Below are 19,994 nucleotides of genomic sequence, written 5' to 3' on the forward strand. Positions count from 1 at the left end.
GGGCGACTGTAGTCCCAGCTACTCGGGAGGCTGAGGCAGGAGAATGGCGTAAACCCGGGAGGCGGAGCTTGCAGTGAGCTGAGATCCGGCCACAGCACTCCAGCCTGGGTGACAGAGCGAGATTCTGTCTCCAAAAAAAAATTGGAAATGGATAATATGAATGCAAAATTGCTTTCTTCTTCCTTTTTGGACTGTTGTCATTACCACCCAAAAGGCCACTAGTGACCCAAGGAATGTCTTGTCTAAAGCCTAACACTGATAATCTCACAAACCGTAACTACAACTTTCTAGAACTCACAGAAGTAAACAAAGTTTTTCCTCCTGCTGTTTCTCGTTCTTGGCATGATTTTGCTTCTGATGGTTGTCTTTCCATTAACGTCTTTTTGGGTGGCGAGGATAGGGTCAGTGGAAACATACTTGATAAAATTCGTACTTTATATTACATCTATGCAAAGAAAAAACAGCGTTCCCAGGTTTCTTTTTCCTTGGCTAAATCCATAGACCTGTTTCCCACGAGGTAAATGGAGTAGCAGCAGAGGAAGGCTCTAGTCCTTTCACACTCACTGAAATTTTATATGAACTTTTTTGGAAACATAACACAACTGTCCCATCATTTATTGTTTTGTAATACACCTTAAATTATTCCAAATGTAAGCATCAAGTTTTTCCACAACATATTTTTATTCAAAATTAGGTGTGATAAGATTGTTTTAAAAGCACCTTCAAAAATAGCCCAGGTTAGCCTTCATAAAAGTCTAATTACTTAGAGGTTTTTCCAGTGTCCTTGGCTTGGCATCTGGGAACAAAGAGATAATATTGTATAAGAATGTCCTAACTATGTAGAAACCACACTGCAGATGGCAGAAGCTCTTTGGGTGTCTGTCCACATTAGTTGATAGGCATGTGTGCTTTTGTGTCTCTTATCTGAAAGAGGAAGAAGGCCTTTGAGCAAGGAGAAAGGAAATAAAAATAGAGGGGATGTTTTGGAGTTCCCCCTGCTGCCCCCACAAGCTAGAGAACTAGTTTCGCACCTAATGGGAAACCAGAGACCAGAACAGACGCTGACAGATCGTCCTCATGAAAAGCTTGGTGAGATTCCAGACACAAGCGGTGCCATGCCTCAGATGACAGAAGAGACAAAGTCAGGGAGGGTCACACCCTTAATCTCCCTCTGCCACAGACCCAGAGCAGCTCCTGGCGGTGGTGGAAGGCACTCCAGAACCTGGGGAGGGTACTGTACTCACAGAGGACTGGGGAGCAGGACAGTGGCACAGCCCCTCCCTTCAATTGCTTGCCAGCGGGAGCTGTGTTCCTGGGCACATCCCCTGTATTCCCAGAAGGAATTGGGAAGATGCGGAATGGGGGTGCTGGGATCCTGGGTGAGCAGCAGGTGGCTAGAAGTCATTGAGATTTAGGCAAGGATGTGATTGCAACTGCATTTGTGCTCACAGATGGCAACACCTGGAGTACTAGAGCAGCTTAGCACCATATCGCTGCACCTTTCTTTCTCAAGAAATAGGCCCTTTGTCCCCTACAAGTGGCTGGTCACTGCTGAGCTCACCCCAACCTCACGTTCCAGTGTGCTCATTGTATTTTCACCCTGGTCCCTCTTTTGCTGACCTGCCTCAAGCCTTAGTCCCTCGGAAATAAGACTTTGCCCATTTCTTCCTATCATCTCTCAGAGATTGAAAATAATTATGTGACCGCCAGTTGGGTGCCCTGTTTGTTGCTGACAGTCTTCCCTGCTGCCTGCCTGGTGAAAGCACCAAGTATTGCTTGGCCTTGAAATACCTGGAATCCCATTCTACCTGCTAATTGTCACCTCCTCCAGTCCCTCCGCCATGTGACCGCATCCTTCTGCCTGATTCTGGGTCCCTCCAGGCCTGGATGGTATCCCCACAATAACACGTCCTCAGTAAGCTGTCAGCAGGCATGTTTAACTCAAGGGGACCAAACTCTGAAAATTACTTCTTGACAATCCTGTCAGTGGCTAATTACAGTTTCACTGACACGAAAACCAACATGAAAATAATGTATAGCCTCTTTTAAGTCATGAAGGCAGATATATTCTATCCTCTTATTACAGGAGATCCTCAGGAAAATTTCCCAAATGGAACAGCAAACAGCCTGCAGCAGCTGTCAGTTTCCCTGCCTGTGAGAACAGGGGGTATGGTTGATTATGACCACTGTCTCCTCTCCTGCATGTCCATATTGGAGAAACAGGCTGTCCATGGGAAAACAGGCTATCTACTCATTCCCTGGTGAGAGCCCTCTTTGAACAATCCCATGCTCCTTTGATATCGAAGCTTCCCATGAAAGCGATCTTCATTTGTCTGGGACTGAGGAATTTAGGGGGACATGGAGCTTTAAGTGCTAAAACTGGGTAAGATCCAGAAGCACTGGAAAGAGTTGGTCACTCTAAGGGACAGTCCAGTGGGCACTGTGGAGATTGAGTAGTTAAAGCTGCTGAGACCCCTTGTTGTCCATCCCAATACCATGGAGCCTGGGCCCTGGGGGCTCAGGACTACTGTGCATTCCCACCTGGATCTGGTAGCCAGGAGCAGTGAGGATGGCCCCAAACTAAGTGCTATTTGGGCCTTGTCTCAGTCAATAAGTATACTACAAAGTTTATGTTATTTGGGGGTGGGGAAAAGAATCAAATTGGCCTGGCAGCTCCAAATCTGGCAGTTCCTTCAACACTACTCTCCAAACTTTTCTGATTGCATAGCCCTAACAGTTGCACAGCCCCATAAAAATATGCACACATCCTCCTGTAGCAGAGGAGGCCCTCACAGGACCGTACTTGAGCAGGACATGAACTTCCACTGTGTTAAACCATGGAAAATCTGGGATTTATCTATTAGCACAGCTAATACATTCAACTGGAAAAGAATATCATATTCATTATAAAACAAACATAAAAATTAAAGGATGGAGGGCCAGGAAGCTGGTTCATGCCTATAATCCTGGGCCTTTGGGAGGCAGAGGCAGGAGGATCATTTGAGCCAGGAGTTTGAGACCAGCCTGGGCAACACAGTGAGACCTCATCTCTATAAAAACATAAAAATTTTTTTAAAAAATTTAGGGCCAGGAGCGGTGGCTCATGCTTGTAATCCTAGCACTTTGGGAGGCCGAGGCAGGTGCATCACTTGACGTCAGGAGTTCAAGACCAACCTGGCCAATATGGTGAAACCTTGACTCTATTAAAAATACAAAAATTAGCCGAGCATGGTGGCACGTGCCTGTAGTCCCAGCTACCCAGGAGGCTGAGGCAGAAGAATCGCTTGAACCCAGGAGGCGGAGATTGCAGTGAGCCAAGATCACACCACTGCACTCCAGCCTGGGCAACAGAGCAAGGCTCTGTCTCAAAAAAAAATTTTTTTAATTAAAGGATAGGATTTTAAGAATCAGTATAAACAGATGCTCCAATATTTTCCTCACCCTCCCAGTGGATTACTTAGTGTATTCCTTCAATGTGGGCACATCACTTGGGAGACCTATGGCCTAAAACTTTTTATGAATATTTTTCTATTTGACGGTGTCCAATGAACACAATATGCAACTTTGCTTGCAACAACTTTGTTCAGAAAATATGAAACATTCTCCTAAGGGAAAACCTCATGAGCCATTTCTAATGCCATGCTCATAGTAGATCTTTTTCTAAATAAAAACAGACAAAGCAATTCAAAGGAGGTTTGCTTCTTGCAGGTTTTTTGTTTGCTCCTGATTCTTTCTCCTCTTGTTTAGGTGACTCACTGAAGCAGTGGGCTGCACACTGCCATGAGCCGCTTGCACTCTGAATGGATGACCTGGCCTTGGTCTTCTGACTTTGGCCCCGGGCGGTCTTTTGGATGATTACACTGACTGGGATCAGAGCAACAGGTTAATATGCTCAGAAAAGGCTTGGGATGAGAGGTTGCTGGAGTTAATCTTTTTATATAGATGTGTAACTGTCTAAATTGCTCCTTGTCAAGTAACTCTGAGTGGGGACACAATAGGTAGGTGGTGGCTGGTGGCAGGAGGGCATGAGTCCCACCACTGCCCTTCAGTGTTGCTGCTTGTAGGGAACACGAAGAGCATGCAGGGAAGGGAGATTTGCATTTCCTCTGCATCCCAGCTCCTTCTTGTCCCCTGATCACTTGGAGAATCTCCCGGCTTATGTGACAGATGCTGCTTGGTATCTGCAAGGACAATGGAGTTTGAGGAGCTCATCACACAGAGTCACTCCGTCATTTTGGGAGATCCCTTTTTATTTTTTTCTTTTTTTTTTTTTTTGAGATGGAGTCTCACTCTGTCACCCAGGCTGGAGTGCAGTGGCGTGATCTCAGCTCACTGCAACCTCTGCCTCCTGGGTTCAAATGATTCTCCTGCCTCAGCCTCCCGAGTAGCTGGGATTACAGGCAGGTGCCACCACGGCCAGCTAATTTTTGTATTTTTTAATAGAGATGAGGTTTCACCATGTTGGCCAGGCTGGTCCTGAACTCCTGACCTCAAGTGATCCACCGCCTTGGCCTCCCAAAAGTGCTGGGATTACAGGCATGGGCCACTGTACCCAGCCCCTAGCCCTTTATGATAAGTGAGGGGATAAGGGCATCTAGTGCTTTCTGCTATTGTCCATGATGGTTACGCTTGTAAGAAAATAGTAATATGTTTACTGTCTCTTTTTCTTCTACTTTTTTCCACTCATTGCAAAAGTCAGTGGCCCACATTAATGTAATCTTATAGTTGCAGAATATCTGAGAAATCACTATTCTTGTAAATTTTCCTTTCTCCATAGTTTTTAGACATGCATTAAGGTCACTCATTTTCATTTCCAAATTTCAGAATCAGAATTCAAAATGACACTGAAAAGTTAATAAAATGTAAAACAAAAAAAAAAACAAAAAAACCCAGAATCACAGTAGAGTGAGAAGAGGCTAATATTTCTAAAGGGTACCAAGATCCATGATGATTAGGCTTACCTGTGCCTTGTGGCAGGTTAATTTTGGAATAGGAACTGAATAATTCAGCATTAAGCAAATAGGAGTGCATTCGCAAGAACTAAGAGGCAATTCTTCTGCCTTTACCAGCACCAAAGAAAGCATTATTATACTAGATATACATCTAGACTCCAGGTTTAGAAAGAATATTAAAAATTTTTGTCTAAAGAGAACCAAAATTTCTAAATGGTTGGAGAAAAAAAGGTGAAGAATTAGTGCTCCCTAGCCTCAAAATCCAAAAGATGAAAGATGCTTAATAATGGTCTTTCAGCACATGAAAAGGAGTGAGGTCAGCAGCTATTCTCCCCTTCCAGTGAAGGCAGAATCAGAGGAAATGTATTTAAATTGCAAGAAGATCGATTTATTACTTGGATCTACTTTTTAGATTTTATAAAATGACTTTCCTCTAAAGGGATCAAGGTGCTCAGATTAGACAAGATAGAATTTTCTAAGTTCAGCAATAACATAAAGGAACGGTCCTTGGTGAAATTATAGTTACTATTTTCACAATTTTAAAAAATTGTGAAAGACAGCAAGACTCTAGAGACTGTCATCTGTAAGTCGTCTCCTGTAAGAAAGGGAAGAGGAAGTGGGTGGAGATTCTAAGGAGCCCAGGGCTAGTAACTCAGAAAGGCTGGACTCCATATCAGCTCTGCTCACAAATAGATACCTAGCCTGAGATGACCTTCGAACAAGAAACAGTCCTTTAGGATCAGTGAACCTTGAAGTGACTGCTGATGAGATGTCGAGGTCCACCTAAAGATAGAATTAGTCATAACTTTGGGCTTCTTGGCTAGGCTGAGGGCAAAATCAGCAGGAGAAAAGAGTAGGGAAAAGGTCAGACCTCTAAGCTCTAAGTCCTTCCAAAGAGGCAAAGGGAAACCAGCGCTTCTGGTCCAGGAGAGCCAGAAAAGACAGTGCATTCCTCCTCCAGGAAAAAGAACAGATACCCAAGTAGGCTTTGGACTGAACTGTTATTCCAGGGAATTCTGCTCTAACTACTTCAGAGAAAGTCTAAATGGCTTTGCAAGCAATGACTCTGATCTGGTTTGGCCTGATTTATCCTACACCTTAGAATCTAAGGCAAAAATTGGGCTAGGGTTGTGGAAAATTCAAAAAGAAATTCGAAGTGTGGAGTGGAGCCATCCCCAATCATTCTTCAGTGAGAAACCAGGGGAACAACTGCTGTGTGGTTGCTCAAGGTATTTCCTGGCTCCAAATCTGTCCTGATTATTGATCGTCATTTTTTAACCACTCACTGTTCTACCATGATTAATCCAACAAAGCAAAACATTTCTAACAAGGAAACTGGGTTTGTATACAGTACTTACTTTATAAATAGTAACTGGAGAGAAATACTTGGAAGTGGTGTTCAGTTTTATTCCTGGGACAAGAGGATTCCAGATATAGAAGAGGAGGGAGAGCAAAATAACTTCAAAGAAAGTCAAATTTGTGGAAACTATGAGAATAAAAATAGAACCAAGAAGTGGCCCAGGGACTTAGCCTACTAGATACCCAGTAGTTTCCAACAAGAAATTTTCAGATCATGAAAGACAAAGTGGGAAGATCTGGAATTTCTTCCTGTGATGATTTTTATAAATAGCATAGTGTCTCCCAAACTTCAAGCATTAACCTAACACTGTCAAAGTTTTAGCCTTTTAATGTAGCACTATCTTTCTACAAATCAGCTTCTTTTTGCTGAAATTAGGAAAAAACAAATTTTATATTATTACAAGTGCGGACAGAGTATAACTTTCTAAATAAAGGATAAGTATAAAAATAAACCCAATGAAAACAAAAAGTTACTAAAATTCTAGTTAGACACTATTGATTGCTGAAGGCTCTGAGCATGAGACTCTTTCTCTGTCGAATAGGGTATAAACCAAAAATTAAATTCTAAGGCCCCCCAGCCATCTGAATGGACTTCCTCCCCAGCCGGGGCTCTTTTAAAATTTAACCTGAGAGGCTGTTTCAGGTCATGATGGAAAGTGAGAGTCGGACATACCCCCTTATACCTCTTCAGCATTAACAGCAACACGGACTTTAAGTCTGATAAGGAACATTTTACAAGCTATTCTCTCTGAAGCCTAGTATCTGAAGGCTTCCTCTGCAAATAAGAACTTTGGTCTCCATAATCCTTTATCTTAACCCAGACATTCCCTTCTGCTGATCCCAGGTCTTTAGATAAACTCAACCAGTTGTCAACCAGAAAAAATTTTAAATCTACCTTTAAGCTGGAAGCCCCCTGCCCCCACCCCACCCCACTTCACATTGTCCCACTTTTCTGGACAAAACCAATGTATTTCTTAAATGTATTTTATTGAAGTTTCATATCTCCCTAAAATGTATAAAGCCAAGTTGCACCCCAACCAAACTGGGCACGTGTTCTCAGGACCTCCTGAGGGCTGTGGCATGGGCTATGATCACTGATATTTGACTCAGAATAAACCTCTTCAGGCTGGGTGTGGTGGCTCATGCGTGTAATTCCAGCACTTTGGGAGGCCGAGGAGGGTGGATCACTTGAGGTCAGGACTTTGAGACCAGCCTGGCCAACATGGTGAAACCCTGTCTCTACTAAAAATATAACAATTAGCCGGGTGTGGTGGCACGTGCCTGTAGTCGCAGCTACTTGGGAGACTAAGGCAAAAGAATTGCTTGAACCCAGGAAGGGGAGGTTGCAGTGAGCCAAGATTGCGCCATTCCATGCCAGTCTCAGCGACAGAGTGAGATTCTGTCTAAAAAATAAATAAATACATACATAAATCTCTTTAAGTATTTTATAGCGTTTGACTCTTTTTGTTGACAAGGGAAAATGGGTGTGCACAGGATGTCAAAAACATGTGGTGATGACTTCCTGCTAAACATGGCAGATAGAACCCATATTCATTTCTCCTCACTTCTGAAGCTTCACTAAAATGCTGGTAAAAGAAAAAAAAAAATAGATATAAGTAATTAAGAACAAAGAGAATGAGAGCAGATCACAAGAATCAGAGAGAGGAAGTGAAGGTGATCTGGCTGCAACATCGGTCACCCCATCAATTGCCAGGTTGATTCAGCTGATCTGGATGGCTAGGTGGGTGTTCCCTTCCTCCCTCCCCACTCCATGTGTGTCCCTCCCAAAGCTGCATGCTCAGTCAAAGAGGACGGCCATTCTCGATACAGGAGGACCAGTTTTCAGTCAAGGGTATATGAGTAGCTACACCCTCCTGCTAGAACCTCCAAACAAGCTCTCAAGAGTGGAAGAGAGACATTAGCAAATTTGTGCAGGAAAGACAGCACATGGAGGAACAGTGGCTGGACTGGTAGAGTGCAGAAAGCCGAAACCTACGTGCCTGCTGAAGGAAGAAGCAATGAAGACTGAGACCATCCTTACCCCAGAATCAAAAGAAGCTCAGGAATTGGGCACCCCAGGTACCTTAGAGGCCAAAGGCTGGAACATAAGAGTGGTTGAAAGACTGAATAAGGAGGGCTTAGCTGCCCTCCACCTATGCTTCCCACTCCTGAGCCCCACCCTGCTCCCCATCACAGAAGGTGGGAGGCTTATTGCCTGGAGAAACAGAACCAGAGGCTATTGGGGACTTCAGGAACAATAGAGGGTGGGGGTAAAATTCTGTCCTGAAAACAGTCAGAATCTGCATGCTGCACACTGCACAGTCGAAAAACCTTCCTGTCTTTACCTACTGCGCTCTCAAAAGTCAGGCCTATTATCCTATCTCCAACCCTCTTTCCTTCAACTGCTGAAAGAGGTTTAAAGAGTTGTCTCTAGAGAAACCGAGTGGTACCAGAAAGATTACCTACAGATACTTTGGGGGTTCTCCAGAAAAAAGCTGCCTCCTGACCAATCGTAAGCCCCAGCCATGCACATGGAGCTTCCACATCACTCTCTAATGCCTCTTTCTTAACAGCCAGTTGAGAATTATTAATACTTGATGTTTGGGTAAAACCCCTAAGATCTCCTTTATTCAGATCTTTCTGCAGGACCCTTATCATCTTGACCTCCTAATGCCATCAGGGCTCAGTCCTCTTTTCTTCTTTACCTACTGATATGGTTTGGCTGTGTCCCCACCCCAGTCTCATCTTGAATTCCCACGTGTTGTGGGAGGGTCCTGGCAGGAGTAATTGAATCATAGGGGCAAGTCTTTCCCATGCTATTCTTATGACAGTGAATATGTCTCACAAGATCTGATGGTTTTAGGCCGGGTACGGTGGCTCATACCTGTAATCCCACCACACTTCGGGAGGCCAAGACAGTCGGATCACCTGAGTTCAGGCATTCGAGACCAGCCCAGTCAACATGGTGAAACCCTGCGTCTACTAAAAGTACAAAAAATGAGCTAGGCATGGTGGCAGGCACCTGTAATTCCAGTGCTCAGGAGGCTGAGGCACAAGAATTGCTTGAACTTGGGAGGTGGCGGTTGCAGCGAGCCAAGATTGCGGCCACTGCACTCCAGCCTGAGCGACAGAGTGAAACTCCACCTCAAAAAAAAAAAAAAAAAAAAAAATCTGATAGTTTTTAAAAGAGGCATTTCCCCTGCACAAGCTCTCTTTTTTTGCCTGCTGCCATCCATGTAAGATGTGACTTGCCTTTCTCCATGATTGTGAGGCTTCCCCAGCCACATGGAACTGTAAGTATAATTAAACCTCTTTGTTTTTTAAATTGCTCAGTCTCCGGTACGTCTTTATCAGCAGCGTGAAAACGGAATAATACACCTACACACACTCCCCTAAGTGATTTTATCCAGTCTCATGGCCGTAAATCATCTTCCTGTGCCAATGACTCCTGAATTTATATTTCCAGCTCAGATCTCTGTCTTAAAATGCAGATTTGTTTATCCAGCTGCCTCTCTGCTTGGAGGTGTAACCAACAATGTATTTGTCAGTTTATGATGCAATCATAAACAATCCAAATAGCTTAGTAGATCATAATGCTTAAGGCCTCTCCTTGATGGTAGCATAAGCCACAACTCAAACACAACATGTCAAGACCGAACCTCCTAATACTTCCCCAAAACCGCTTCTCCTGCAGCCTTCTCTGTCTCAGATCATCACAACATCATCCTTTGGGATGGATGCTCAGGCCAATAATCCAAGAACCATTCTTGACTGTTCTCACACTTCACATTCATTATGTCAGAAAATTCTATTGAGTCTACCCTCAAAATATATCCAGAACCTGACCACTTGCCATCATTTCACTGCTATCTCCCTGGCTCTAGCTGACAGAGACAGGAGACAGCCAAGGGTCCCTGGTGAAACCCCACCCTCAACTCTAAAAAAGCCTGAAGGCTGAAAGGCCGGACAGCTCATCCAGCATGAAACCCGCCACCCTGAGGGAGAACTGCCCCTGTTCGCCCACCCTTTCCAGACTGATTCTTCCTGAATAAAGCCCGCAGGCTCACTGGGGGAACGGGGAGGAGCCACAGGAAGTTCGCACCTTGTGCAGGGGGAGGAGCCTGGTCTCCAGCTAGTGGATGGTGACCTGGAATCAACCTGCGAGGCAGGGGCCTGTGAGTAGGACCCCCTCTCGCTTTGCTGAGGGTTTCTTTTTCTTTTGTTTTTTCCTTTACATCCAATAAATTCTGCTCTACTCACCCTTCAATGTATCAGCACGCCTAATCTTTCCTGGCCATGTGACAGGAACCCAGTTTTAGCTGAACTAAGGAGCAAAAATTCTGCAACACAGCTACCATCATCTCTATATAGCTTTCTAAATGAATTTTGCTATAGCTTTCTAAATGAATTTGGTGCTTCTACCAATGCCTCCATACAGACTCTTCTCAGCAAAGCAAACAGGATTCTCCTTTTAAAATATAAGCCCATGTCACTCTTTTGCTTAAAACCCTGTCGTGACTTTCCATTTCACTCAGAGAAAAGCCAAAGTCCCCTACAGTGGCCTTTAAGGCCCAGTGTGACGCAGCCATCTCTGACCTCTCTGACTTGACCTCCTCCCACTCCCTGCCAGGCTCCTCCTCTGCAGCCCCCCGACCTCCTGACTAACCCACTAGGTGTATCCCAAGTTAAGGGCTTTTCCCTGGCTATTCTCTCTGACCCAAGAGCTCTTTCTCTACATGTTCACAAATGCCATCTTCTCAGCAGGACCTACACCCATGGCCCTATTGGACATCACAAACCACCAACTCACCCCCCAGGAACCCATCCCATACCCTCTTACAATGCTATCTTTTTTTGTTTTCTTTTTTTTTTTTTAGCACCGATTACCTTCTAACATAATATATGATGTTCTCTTTTATTTTGAGTTGGAGTCTTTCTCTGTTGCCCAGGCTGGAGTATAGTGGCATGATCAAAGCTCACTGAAGCCTTGAACTCCTGGGTTCAACCAGTCCTCCCACCTTAGCCTCCCAAGTAGCTAGGACTACAGGTATGCACCCACACGTGGCTAATTTTTTAATTTTTTTTTCAATATAGAGAGCGGGCTCTTGTTATGTTGCCCAGGCTGCTCTTGAACTTCTGGTCTCAAGCAGTCCTCCCATCTGGGCCTCCTGAGTCCCTGGGATTACAGGTGTGAGCTACTATACCCAGCTTATATTATTTTCTTATAATATCATCTGCTTATTGTTTATTTTCTGGCTTCCTCAGCAAACTCCAAGAGGGCAAGGATTTTTGTCGGATTTGTTCATGGATCTAGGCCAAGCTATGACAACAATGCCCAGTACACAGAGGTGCTCAATAAATATTTAATGGGTAAATAATAAATACAAATGAAAGACAAAGGCCAAAAAATACAAGAAGATACTTGGAAGAAACAGAAATGTTACAGAGAATTTTTTAAATAATAACTAAAATCCTCAAATATGAGAGAATCAACTGCATCAATGAAATAAAAAAGTGATGGCTTAACATCAGTACCAAAAACTAAAAAACAATCAGAGAATAAAAATAAGTTACTGGAAATTAAAATTATGATATCTGAAATTTCAATAAAAAGTTATAAGTTGAAGAAATTCCTCTGAAAGAACAAAAATTCAAAAATATGAAAACCTGAAGATAAAAGAAAACTAGAGGATCAGTCCTGGAGGTTAATACACAACTAGTGTGTGTTTTAAGAATGAAAGAACAGAGAAAATGAAGGAGAGGAAATTTGGGGGAAAAAATAATATTAAAAAATATTCTGGGCCAGGAGTAGTGGCTCACACCTGTAGTCCCAGCACTTTGGGAGGCTGAGGTGGGCAGATTGCTTGAGCCCAGAAGTTCGAGACCAGCCTGGGCAACAAGGTGAAACCTCATCTCTACCAAAAAATACAAATATTAGCAGGGCATGGTAGCACGGACCTGTAGTCCCAGATACTAAGGAGGCAGAGGTAGGCGGATTGCCTGAGCCTGGCAGGTCAAGGCTGCAGTGAGCTGAGATCATGCCACTGTACTTCAGCCAAGGCGGCAGAGTGAGACCCTGTCTTAAAACTAAAAAAAATTCTAAAACAGAAGGACGGGAGTTTTCAGGCTGTAAAAAGGCCTCACCTGGGGTTGAGCACAGTGAAGAAAAAGTCTCTCAACAAGCACAATGCTATTAACATCTTGGGACAGTAGGCCGGGCAAGATCCTGAAGCTTCCATAGTTTCCAAACAAAAGGTCCAGAATCAGAATAGCACAGAACATTTCAATAATATCAACGGAAACTAGGAAGTCATGAAGCAAACTTTTTCAAAAACTCTGAGGGTAAGGATTTCTAATACAGAAATGTAGGTAACCAAGCCATCCCTTAACTGTGAGGCAAGATAAAGGTGCATTTTCAGATATGTGAAGTCTCGAAACTTTACCAAACATTCACCCTCTCTCAGGAAGCTTCTGAAGGGCACACTTCACTAAAATAAGAGAGAAGGCCAATAAACAGGAAAACAGGAGGTCCAGGAAATCCAAATCAGGAGAGTATAAGGGAAATTTCTAGGATGGTGACAGGAGTCCCAGGACAGCAGCTGTGCAGCAAGCACCAAGAGCATCCCACAGCTTGGAGCAAAAAGTGGAGGACTCAGGCAGAAATGACTTCAAGACAGAAAAACGTATTACTAGATTATCTAATGCATTTGAATGTAATGAAAGGAGATTTTCAGTTCTGCAGAAGATTTGGGCATGAAACTAAGCAAAGAAAGAAAGAAAGAGACAATTATTAACCCTAGGGGAAAAAAAATTGCACAAGAAGGAAATGTAACCACAGTATACTATATGGCTCTGCTTTCAACATTATTTTCTTAATCACAATAATATAAACATTGGCTATTGGTTTAACTCAACAGAGGGATATAATGTTACTGGAAGGATGAGGTAAGGAAAAGAGGAAGTAAAGGAGCATGAAATTCTTTCTTCCATGAAAAAGAAGCCAATTGACAATGTCTAAAATTTGTGAATCAATAAATAGCAGTGAAAGTATAATGTTTAGAAATACAGAAGTAAATACCTAAAGTAGTAGTCAAAAGGGGTTATCTCTAGGAATAGAGGGTGAGGGGAGGTAGGGACAAGAAAGAGTTATTTGTTGTCATAAAACCTGTAATTCCACTTTATTTTCAGATCATGTACATGTATAACTTTGATAAAAATAAACATTAATTTTGAGGTGTGGGACATGCTGGCTCCAAACCAATACTTTCCACTTGATATAAACATAAGGATTCAAAGATAATTGAGATGAGAATGACTCCTCATCATGTAGTTCAATGTCATTTAAAACCAAGTCTACACACCTCTTACAGTTATCTCGTGTACTCCCGGTGGTATTCACCCCACACTTTCAAGCCTAGGGAGTAGTCTGTAAAACTCGCCTTGGAGCAAGTGGGTAATCAAGAGACCACTGTTATCATCTCAAGGACCAAGGCCTGCCAAAATTGATTCAAGATGTAATAAAAAGCCTGCCTAGTCCAATAATCATTAAACAATGCAAATCCCATAATTTAAAAATTTTCCACAAGAAAAACATCAGGCCCAGATTATTTTAAGGCAAGTTCTATACAACCTTGAAGGAATACACTCTTCCAACCTTATTAAAATTCTCTGACAAGAGGCTGGGCACAGTGTAATCCCAGCACTTTGGGAGGCTGAGGTGGGCGGATCACAAGGTCAGGAGATCGAGACCACCCTGGTTAACATGGTGAAACCCTGTCTCTACTAAAAACACAAAAAATTAGCCGGGCATGGTGGCAGTCGCCTGTGATCCCAGTTGCTTGGGAGGCTGAGGCAGGAGAATGGTGTGAACCCGGGAGGCGGAGTTTGCAGTGAGCCGAGATTGCGCCACTGCACTCCAGCCTGCATGACAGAGTGAGACTCCATCTCAAAAAAAAAAAAAAAAAGTTATCTGAGAAAATAGAACAGGATGCTTCCTCCAACTCATTTGACACTAGGTTCATCTGTATCAAAATGAGACAAGAACCAGACAAGAAAGGCAAAGTACAGGCCAATCTCACTAGTAAACATAAATGAAAAACCCCAAGATTGTAACAAAAGAACCCAATGATATATCAGTAGTGATGCATGAAATGTTTCTTAAAGCACTTATTTTGGGGGATGAAATATAAAGGACGCCCTAGCATTCTTGCAGCAGGCAAGTTCATGATGTTTATGGTGGAACATTCTGTGTGGGTCTGAAAAAACAAGAGCACAAGATGATCAAAAACATGGTGCATGCATGTGAGCTGGCAAGCTTTCTCATTCGTACAGGTTTCTGATTTTAAGAAATGGTTCACAGAGAAACTGGCAGAAGATTAATCCTGATCTACCTCTGTTTTGAAGTAGGGAGGAAAAAATAAGATAGAAAATTGTAGCATAACTAATCCAACTTCAGACTGTTGTGGTCTCACAAGGCTCCAGGGGGCCTCTTTGACCCGGTGACCCTGCTTGGGAGACACAGCAGTCCTTCCTGAGATCCCAGCCTTTTCTGTAAATACACCCTGCTGAATTGGTAATAGATGTGGGCAGAGACTTCATGTCCCGAACCCTTCAAACTTTATGGATTCTGAGAACAGTCTTGGCTGCGAAGAGTGACTTGTTATAACTAGATATTGCACATGAACTTAGGGTCTTCTCCATACCCCTTTCCCCTAGTCAGGAATTGTGTCTCTATGAAAGGCACAGATCCATGAAGGGTGGAAGAAGCATTACTTACTGTGCCCGAAATACTCTCTCAAACTCTGGTGACCCAGTGACTGCTGGGGGTGTAACTTTGTATTTTAATCTTGCCTTTCCAACTTGCAAAGCAAAATAACCTGCAAATAAAGGGAAATGTTGCGTTAAAGATGGGGCACATCATTAGTCATTAGCGAAATGCAAACTTACATCACAATTAGATAGTACTACATACTTATTAGAATGTTTAAAATCAAAAAGACAGATGATAGCAATTAAAAAAGACAGACAGGAGAGGATATGAGAACAACTGAAACTTTCATACAATGCTGGTGGGAATGTAAAATGGTACAACCACTTTGAAAAACAGTTTGGAAGGGAGTCTTTTAGTTAGACGTACCTCCAATGTATAACCCAGTCATTCCACTCATAGGTATCTCCCTAAGAGAAACGAAATTGTATGTCCATACTCTAGGGGCCAAAGCCCTTGGCCCCCTGGAGGTTCACTGAAAATCACTGACATGAGGCAGATTAATTAACAGAAGTTAAAAGAAAGATCACACACATTTATTTCATATGTATACATAGCAGCCTTCAGAACAAAGACCCAGCCCCACAGTGAGGTACAGAAATTCATATGCCATCTTGAGGCTACAGAAATGTGATAGGAAAATAAATCTCAGGACCCCAAAATCACTAAGCCAAGGGAAAAGTCAAGCTGAGAACTCCAGCAGGCAAACCAGCCTCCCATTTTAATTCCTAAATAAGATAGCTACAAAGCACAATTTGCCCACAAGGAAACGCTTATCTTCACAGGTGCTGTGAAAGTCATCCCTCTGCTCACCTGAGACAAATGCATATCTGATTGCTTAAGTAAAAATGCGCCGGTCAGTGGCTCACGCTTGTAATCCCAGCAAGCACGTTAGGAGGCTGAGGCGGGTGGATCACCTGAGGTTGGGAGTTAGCGAGACCAGCCTGACCAACATGGAGAAACCCTGTCTCTACTAAAAATACAAAAAATTTGCCGGGCGTGGTGGTGCATGCCTGTAATTCCAACTACTCAGGAGGCTGAGGCAGGATAATCACTTGAACCCAGGAGGCAGAGGTTGCGGTGAGCCGAGATCATGCCATTGCATTCCAGCCTGGGCAACAAGAGTGAAACTCCATCTTAGAAAAAAACAAAATGCAGATTCACTGAGCCAGACTAAATTGTGTATTCAGTGAAAGGCTTATCAAGGACTCAAAAGAATGTAACCTTTATCTCTTATCTATCTATGACCTGGAAGCCCCTGCTTTGAGTTTTCCTGCCGTACCCGGACCAAACCAATGTACATGTTGCACATATTGATTGATGTCTCATATCCCTCTGAAATGTATAAAAGCAAGCTTACCCTGACCACCTTGGGCACATGTCATCAGGACCTCCTGAGGCTGTGTCACGGGCATGTCCTTAACCTTGACAAAATAAACTTTCTAAATTGGTTGAGACTTATCAGATATTTTGGGTTCACAGAAACAATGCAGGCTCAGAACATGGCCAAAAAAACAGATTATGGTGGTAAGTCAGGTTTTAGTGGCAAGACAGGATATGGGAGGGGAAGAAGAGGAGGCTCAGCTAGCCGAGGGGGTCATGTTATGCAGATGAAATCTCACAGATGGTAGCCCCTCAGAGAAAATAGATGGTAAATGTTCCTTCCAGATCTTTACAGGTGTCAGACTCCATTAATCTCTCCCAGATCTGGACAAGGGAAGGTCTGGCTGCATTAACGGAGATTCTCCACAATGCAAAGTTCCCCTACAAAAAAACAGCTTTGCAGGGCCATTTCAAAATCTGTCAGAGAAATCTATCTTGGGTAAAATATTTTTATTTCCTTCAGTACAAAGAATTGTACACAAATATTCACAGCAGCTTTGTTTGTAACAGGAACAACTCTGTGATGGCTAATTTTATGCATCAACTTGGCTAGCATATGGTGCCTAGCTGTTTGGTCAAACACCAGCCTAAATGTTGCTGTGAAGGTATTTTTTTAGATGTGATTAATATTGAAATCAATTGATTTGGAGTAAAGCAGATCACCCTCCTTAATGTGGGTGGGCCTCATCCAATCAGTTGAAGGCCCTAGGAGGTAAGACTGAGGTCCCCTAAAGAGAAAGGACTTCTGCCTCCAGACTCCCTTCAACACCAGATTGTAACATCAACTTTTGCCTACCAGCCTTTCCTGCAGATTTCAGACTTGCCAGCCCCCACAGTTGTGTGAGCCAATTCCTTAAAATAATTCTCCGTGTGTGTGTGTCTATGTGTGAGTATATGTATTGATTCTGTTTCTCTGGAGAACCCTGACTCATATGAGTGTCCATCAACAACTGAGTAGATAAATAAACCATGATAGAGCCATACAATGGGATACTACTTAACAGTAAGAAAAAGGAATAAACTATTGATAACTCCCAAAAATGAGTGAATCTCAAAATAATTATGCTGAATGAAAGCAAGGATTTTTTAAAAAGAGTACTACCATATAATTTCATTTATATAAAATTCTCAAAATGCAAATGAATCTATAGTGACATAAAGATTGCCTGGAGATGAGGAGGCCAGGAGGGAGGGGTCACTAAAGAGAGCAAAGACCACCTGGTGCCCATGAAGCTGACCATCCAGAGGCAGAACTCCTCATCCGAGGAGTTTAGAAGTAATTCATCTTCCCTATATCTAAAGCCAGTTTCAGGCTTCTTTCCCTAAAATTTATACGTAACTAGACTTTCTCTACCTCTATACGTCTCTGGAATGCATGCATGACGAAACTCATTGTGCAACCCTTGCTGACATTATGACACCAAAATGTCTACAAATGTAATCATTCATCATGACATTCATGGCTAATATGGACCAAATTACCCCCTAAGCTCTTGCTTTAAGGTCCATAAATGCCCCTAAGGAAAATCCCCCCCCACCCCCAGCACACTCAGTCCTCTCGCTGAGGCAGCCCGTTGCATTCTTCTGCAGCTTTCTCTCTATCTAATAAAACTTTCCTATTCAAACCTATACTGTTGTCGGTAAATTCTTACTCCCTGTGGGCCAATCACTTTCCATTGCCAGGGCTCTGATACCCTTTACAAGGTAACTTTGGGGATGATGGCTCCCTGCCTGCCGAAGTTTCCCTGTTATAAAACAGTATGACTTTCTTCTCCTTCATTTCATTAGATAATCAACTCTGATGCCTGGGTCCACCTTCATCTTGTGATGAGTTCTGTGGACTTCTTTCACTTCCGCATCCACACTTCCTCCTCTGTCAGTTTTTGAGTCCTCAATAGGTCTTGCCTCCTGTCCTTAACTTCCTCTTTTTACCCCATAATAAACTTCTGGCATTCAAACTGGGCAAGGAACACTCTTAGGGACCTGCCAGCCACCTCAAGCATGGAAATAAAGAAAAACTCTTGAGTTCCTTCAAGGGAAGTTCCAAGCACCTTGCTAGCCTTCAGACCCGCTAAGCGAGAAGGTAGTAATAGTTTAAATAATAGTCACCCAAATAAGATAGAGTTACAAGATGTTCGGTTCCCTATAGAAACTAAAGGCAACATCTTAACACAGGTTCTTAGTTGAACACAGGTTCAGAAACCAGGACCCCTACCAGATGGAAAATGCTGACCACTGTCACACAGACCTCAGCTAAGCGGGAACTGAGGACTGAATCCTGACCACCATTCCCTGTTCTAAATCTCCTCCTGAGGGGCCTGCAGAGAATCACACACACAGGTTAAACCTTGTGAAAGGAAAATAAATCTCAGGACCCCCAAATCACTAAGCCAAAGGGAAAAGTCAAGCTGGGAACGCATTGGACAAACCTGCCTTCCATTCTATTCCTAAATAAGATAGTCTCATTCTGTCACCCGTGCTGGAGTGCAGTGGCGTGATCTCAGCTCACTGCAATCTCCACCTCACAGGTTCAAGCAATTATCCTGCCTCAGCCTCCCGAGTAGCTGGGATTACAGGTATGTGCCACCACGCCCAGCTAGTTTTTTGTATATTTAGTAGAGATGGGGTTTCACCATGTTGGCCAGGCTGGTCTTGAACTCCTGACCTCAAGTGATCCACCCGCCTTAAATACATATTTGATTGCTTCCTTTGATTCAGTAAAAGGCTAGTCAGAAACTCAAAAGAATGTCTCCTATCTACCTATGACCTGGATACACACTTTGAGTTGTCTCGCCTTTCCGGATTGAACCAACGTACATCTGACATAGATGAATTGATGTCTCATGTCTCCCTAAAATGTATAAAACTAGGCTGTGCCCTGACCACCTTGGGCACATATTGTCAGGACCCCCTGAGGCTGTGTCACAGGCACATCCTTAACCCTGGCAAAATAAATTTTCTAAATTGATTGAGACTTGTCTCAGATACTTTTTAGTTTAGAACCTTAACATTTCTTTCTGCTGACCCCAAGTTTTTAGACAAAGCCTTGCTCCCTTAACCAACTGCAAACTAAAGAATCTCTGAATCCACCTGTGGCCTGTAAGCCCTTGTGTCAAGATATCCTGCCTTTTGGGGCCAAACCAAGGTATAACCTCCAAGGATTGATTTATTATTTTTCCATTACCTTCTGCTTTCCTGAAATGTACCCCTGCCTTTAAAAACCCTTGCTTGGGCCAAATCTGGTAGCTTACTCCTATAATCCAGAATGTTAGGAGGCCGAGGTAGGAGGATCCCTTGAGACTAGGAGTTCAAGACCAACCTGGGCAACCTAGTGTGACCCTATCTCTATAAAACAAATTTTAAAAACCCATTTAGGTGTGGTGGCTCACACCTGTAATCCCAGCATTCTGGGACACTGAGGCAGGAGGACTGCTTGAGCCCAGGAGTTTGAGACCAGCCTGGATAACATAGTGAGACTCCATGTCTATACAATAAAAATACAAAAATACAGGTGTGGTGATGGTACACGCCTG

At 43.2% G+C, this 19,994-nt stretch overlaps 1 protein-coding gene across 5 annotated transcripts in view; it reads right to left on the reverse strand.

The window, feature by feature from the left end:
- MGST2 (microsomal glutathione S-transferase 2) overlaps positions 1-19,994 on the reverse strand; it is a 67,202-nt gene that overhangs the window by 39,483 nt on the left and 7,725 nt on the right. For 3 of the 5 annotated variants that reach the window (XM_011985623.1, XM_011985622.1, XM_011985627.1), the window contains exon 2: positions 15,088-15,187. The exons of the other annotated variants lie outside the window; for them this stretch is intronic. In XM_011985623.1, the coding sequence (XP_011841013.1) occupies positions 15,088-15,187 (100 nt within the window). The remainder of the gene's footprint in view (positions 1-15,087; positions 15,188-19,994) is intronic. 5 annotated transcript variants of the gene reach the window in all.

This window comes from Mandrillus leucophaeus, unplaced genomic scaffold, assembly GCF_000951045.1.
Source record: "Mandrillus leucophaeus isolate KB7577 unplaced genomic scaffold, Mleu.le_1.0 Scaffold289, whole genome shotgun sequence".
Taxonomy (NCBI): Eukaryota; Metazoa; Chordata; class Mammalia; order Primates; family Cercopithecidae; genus Mandrillus; species Mandrillus leucophaeus.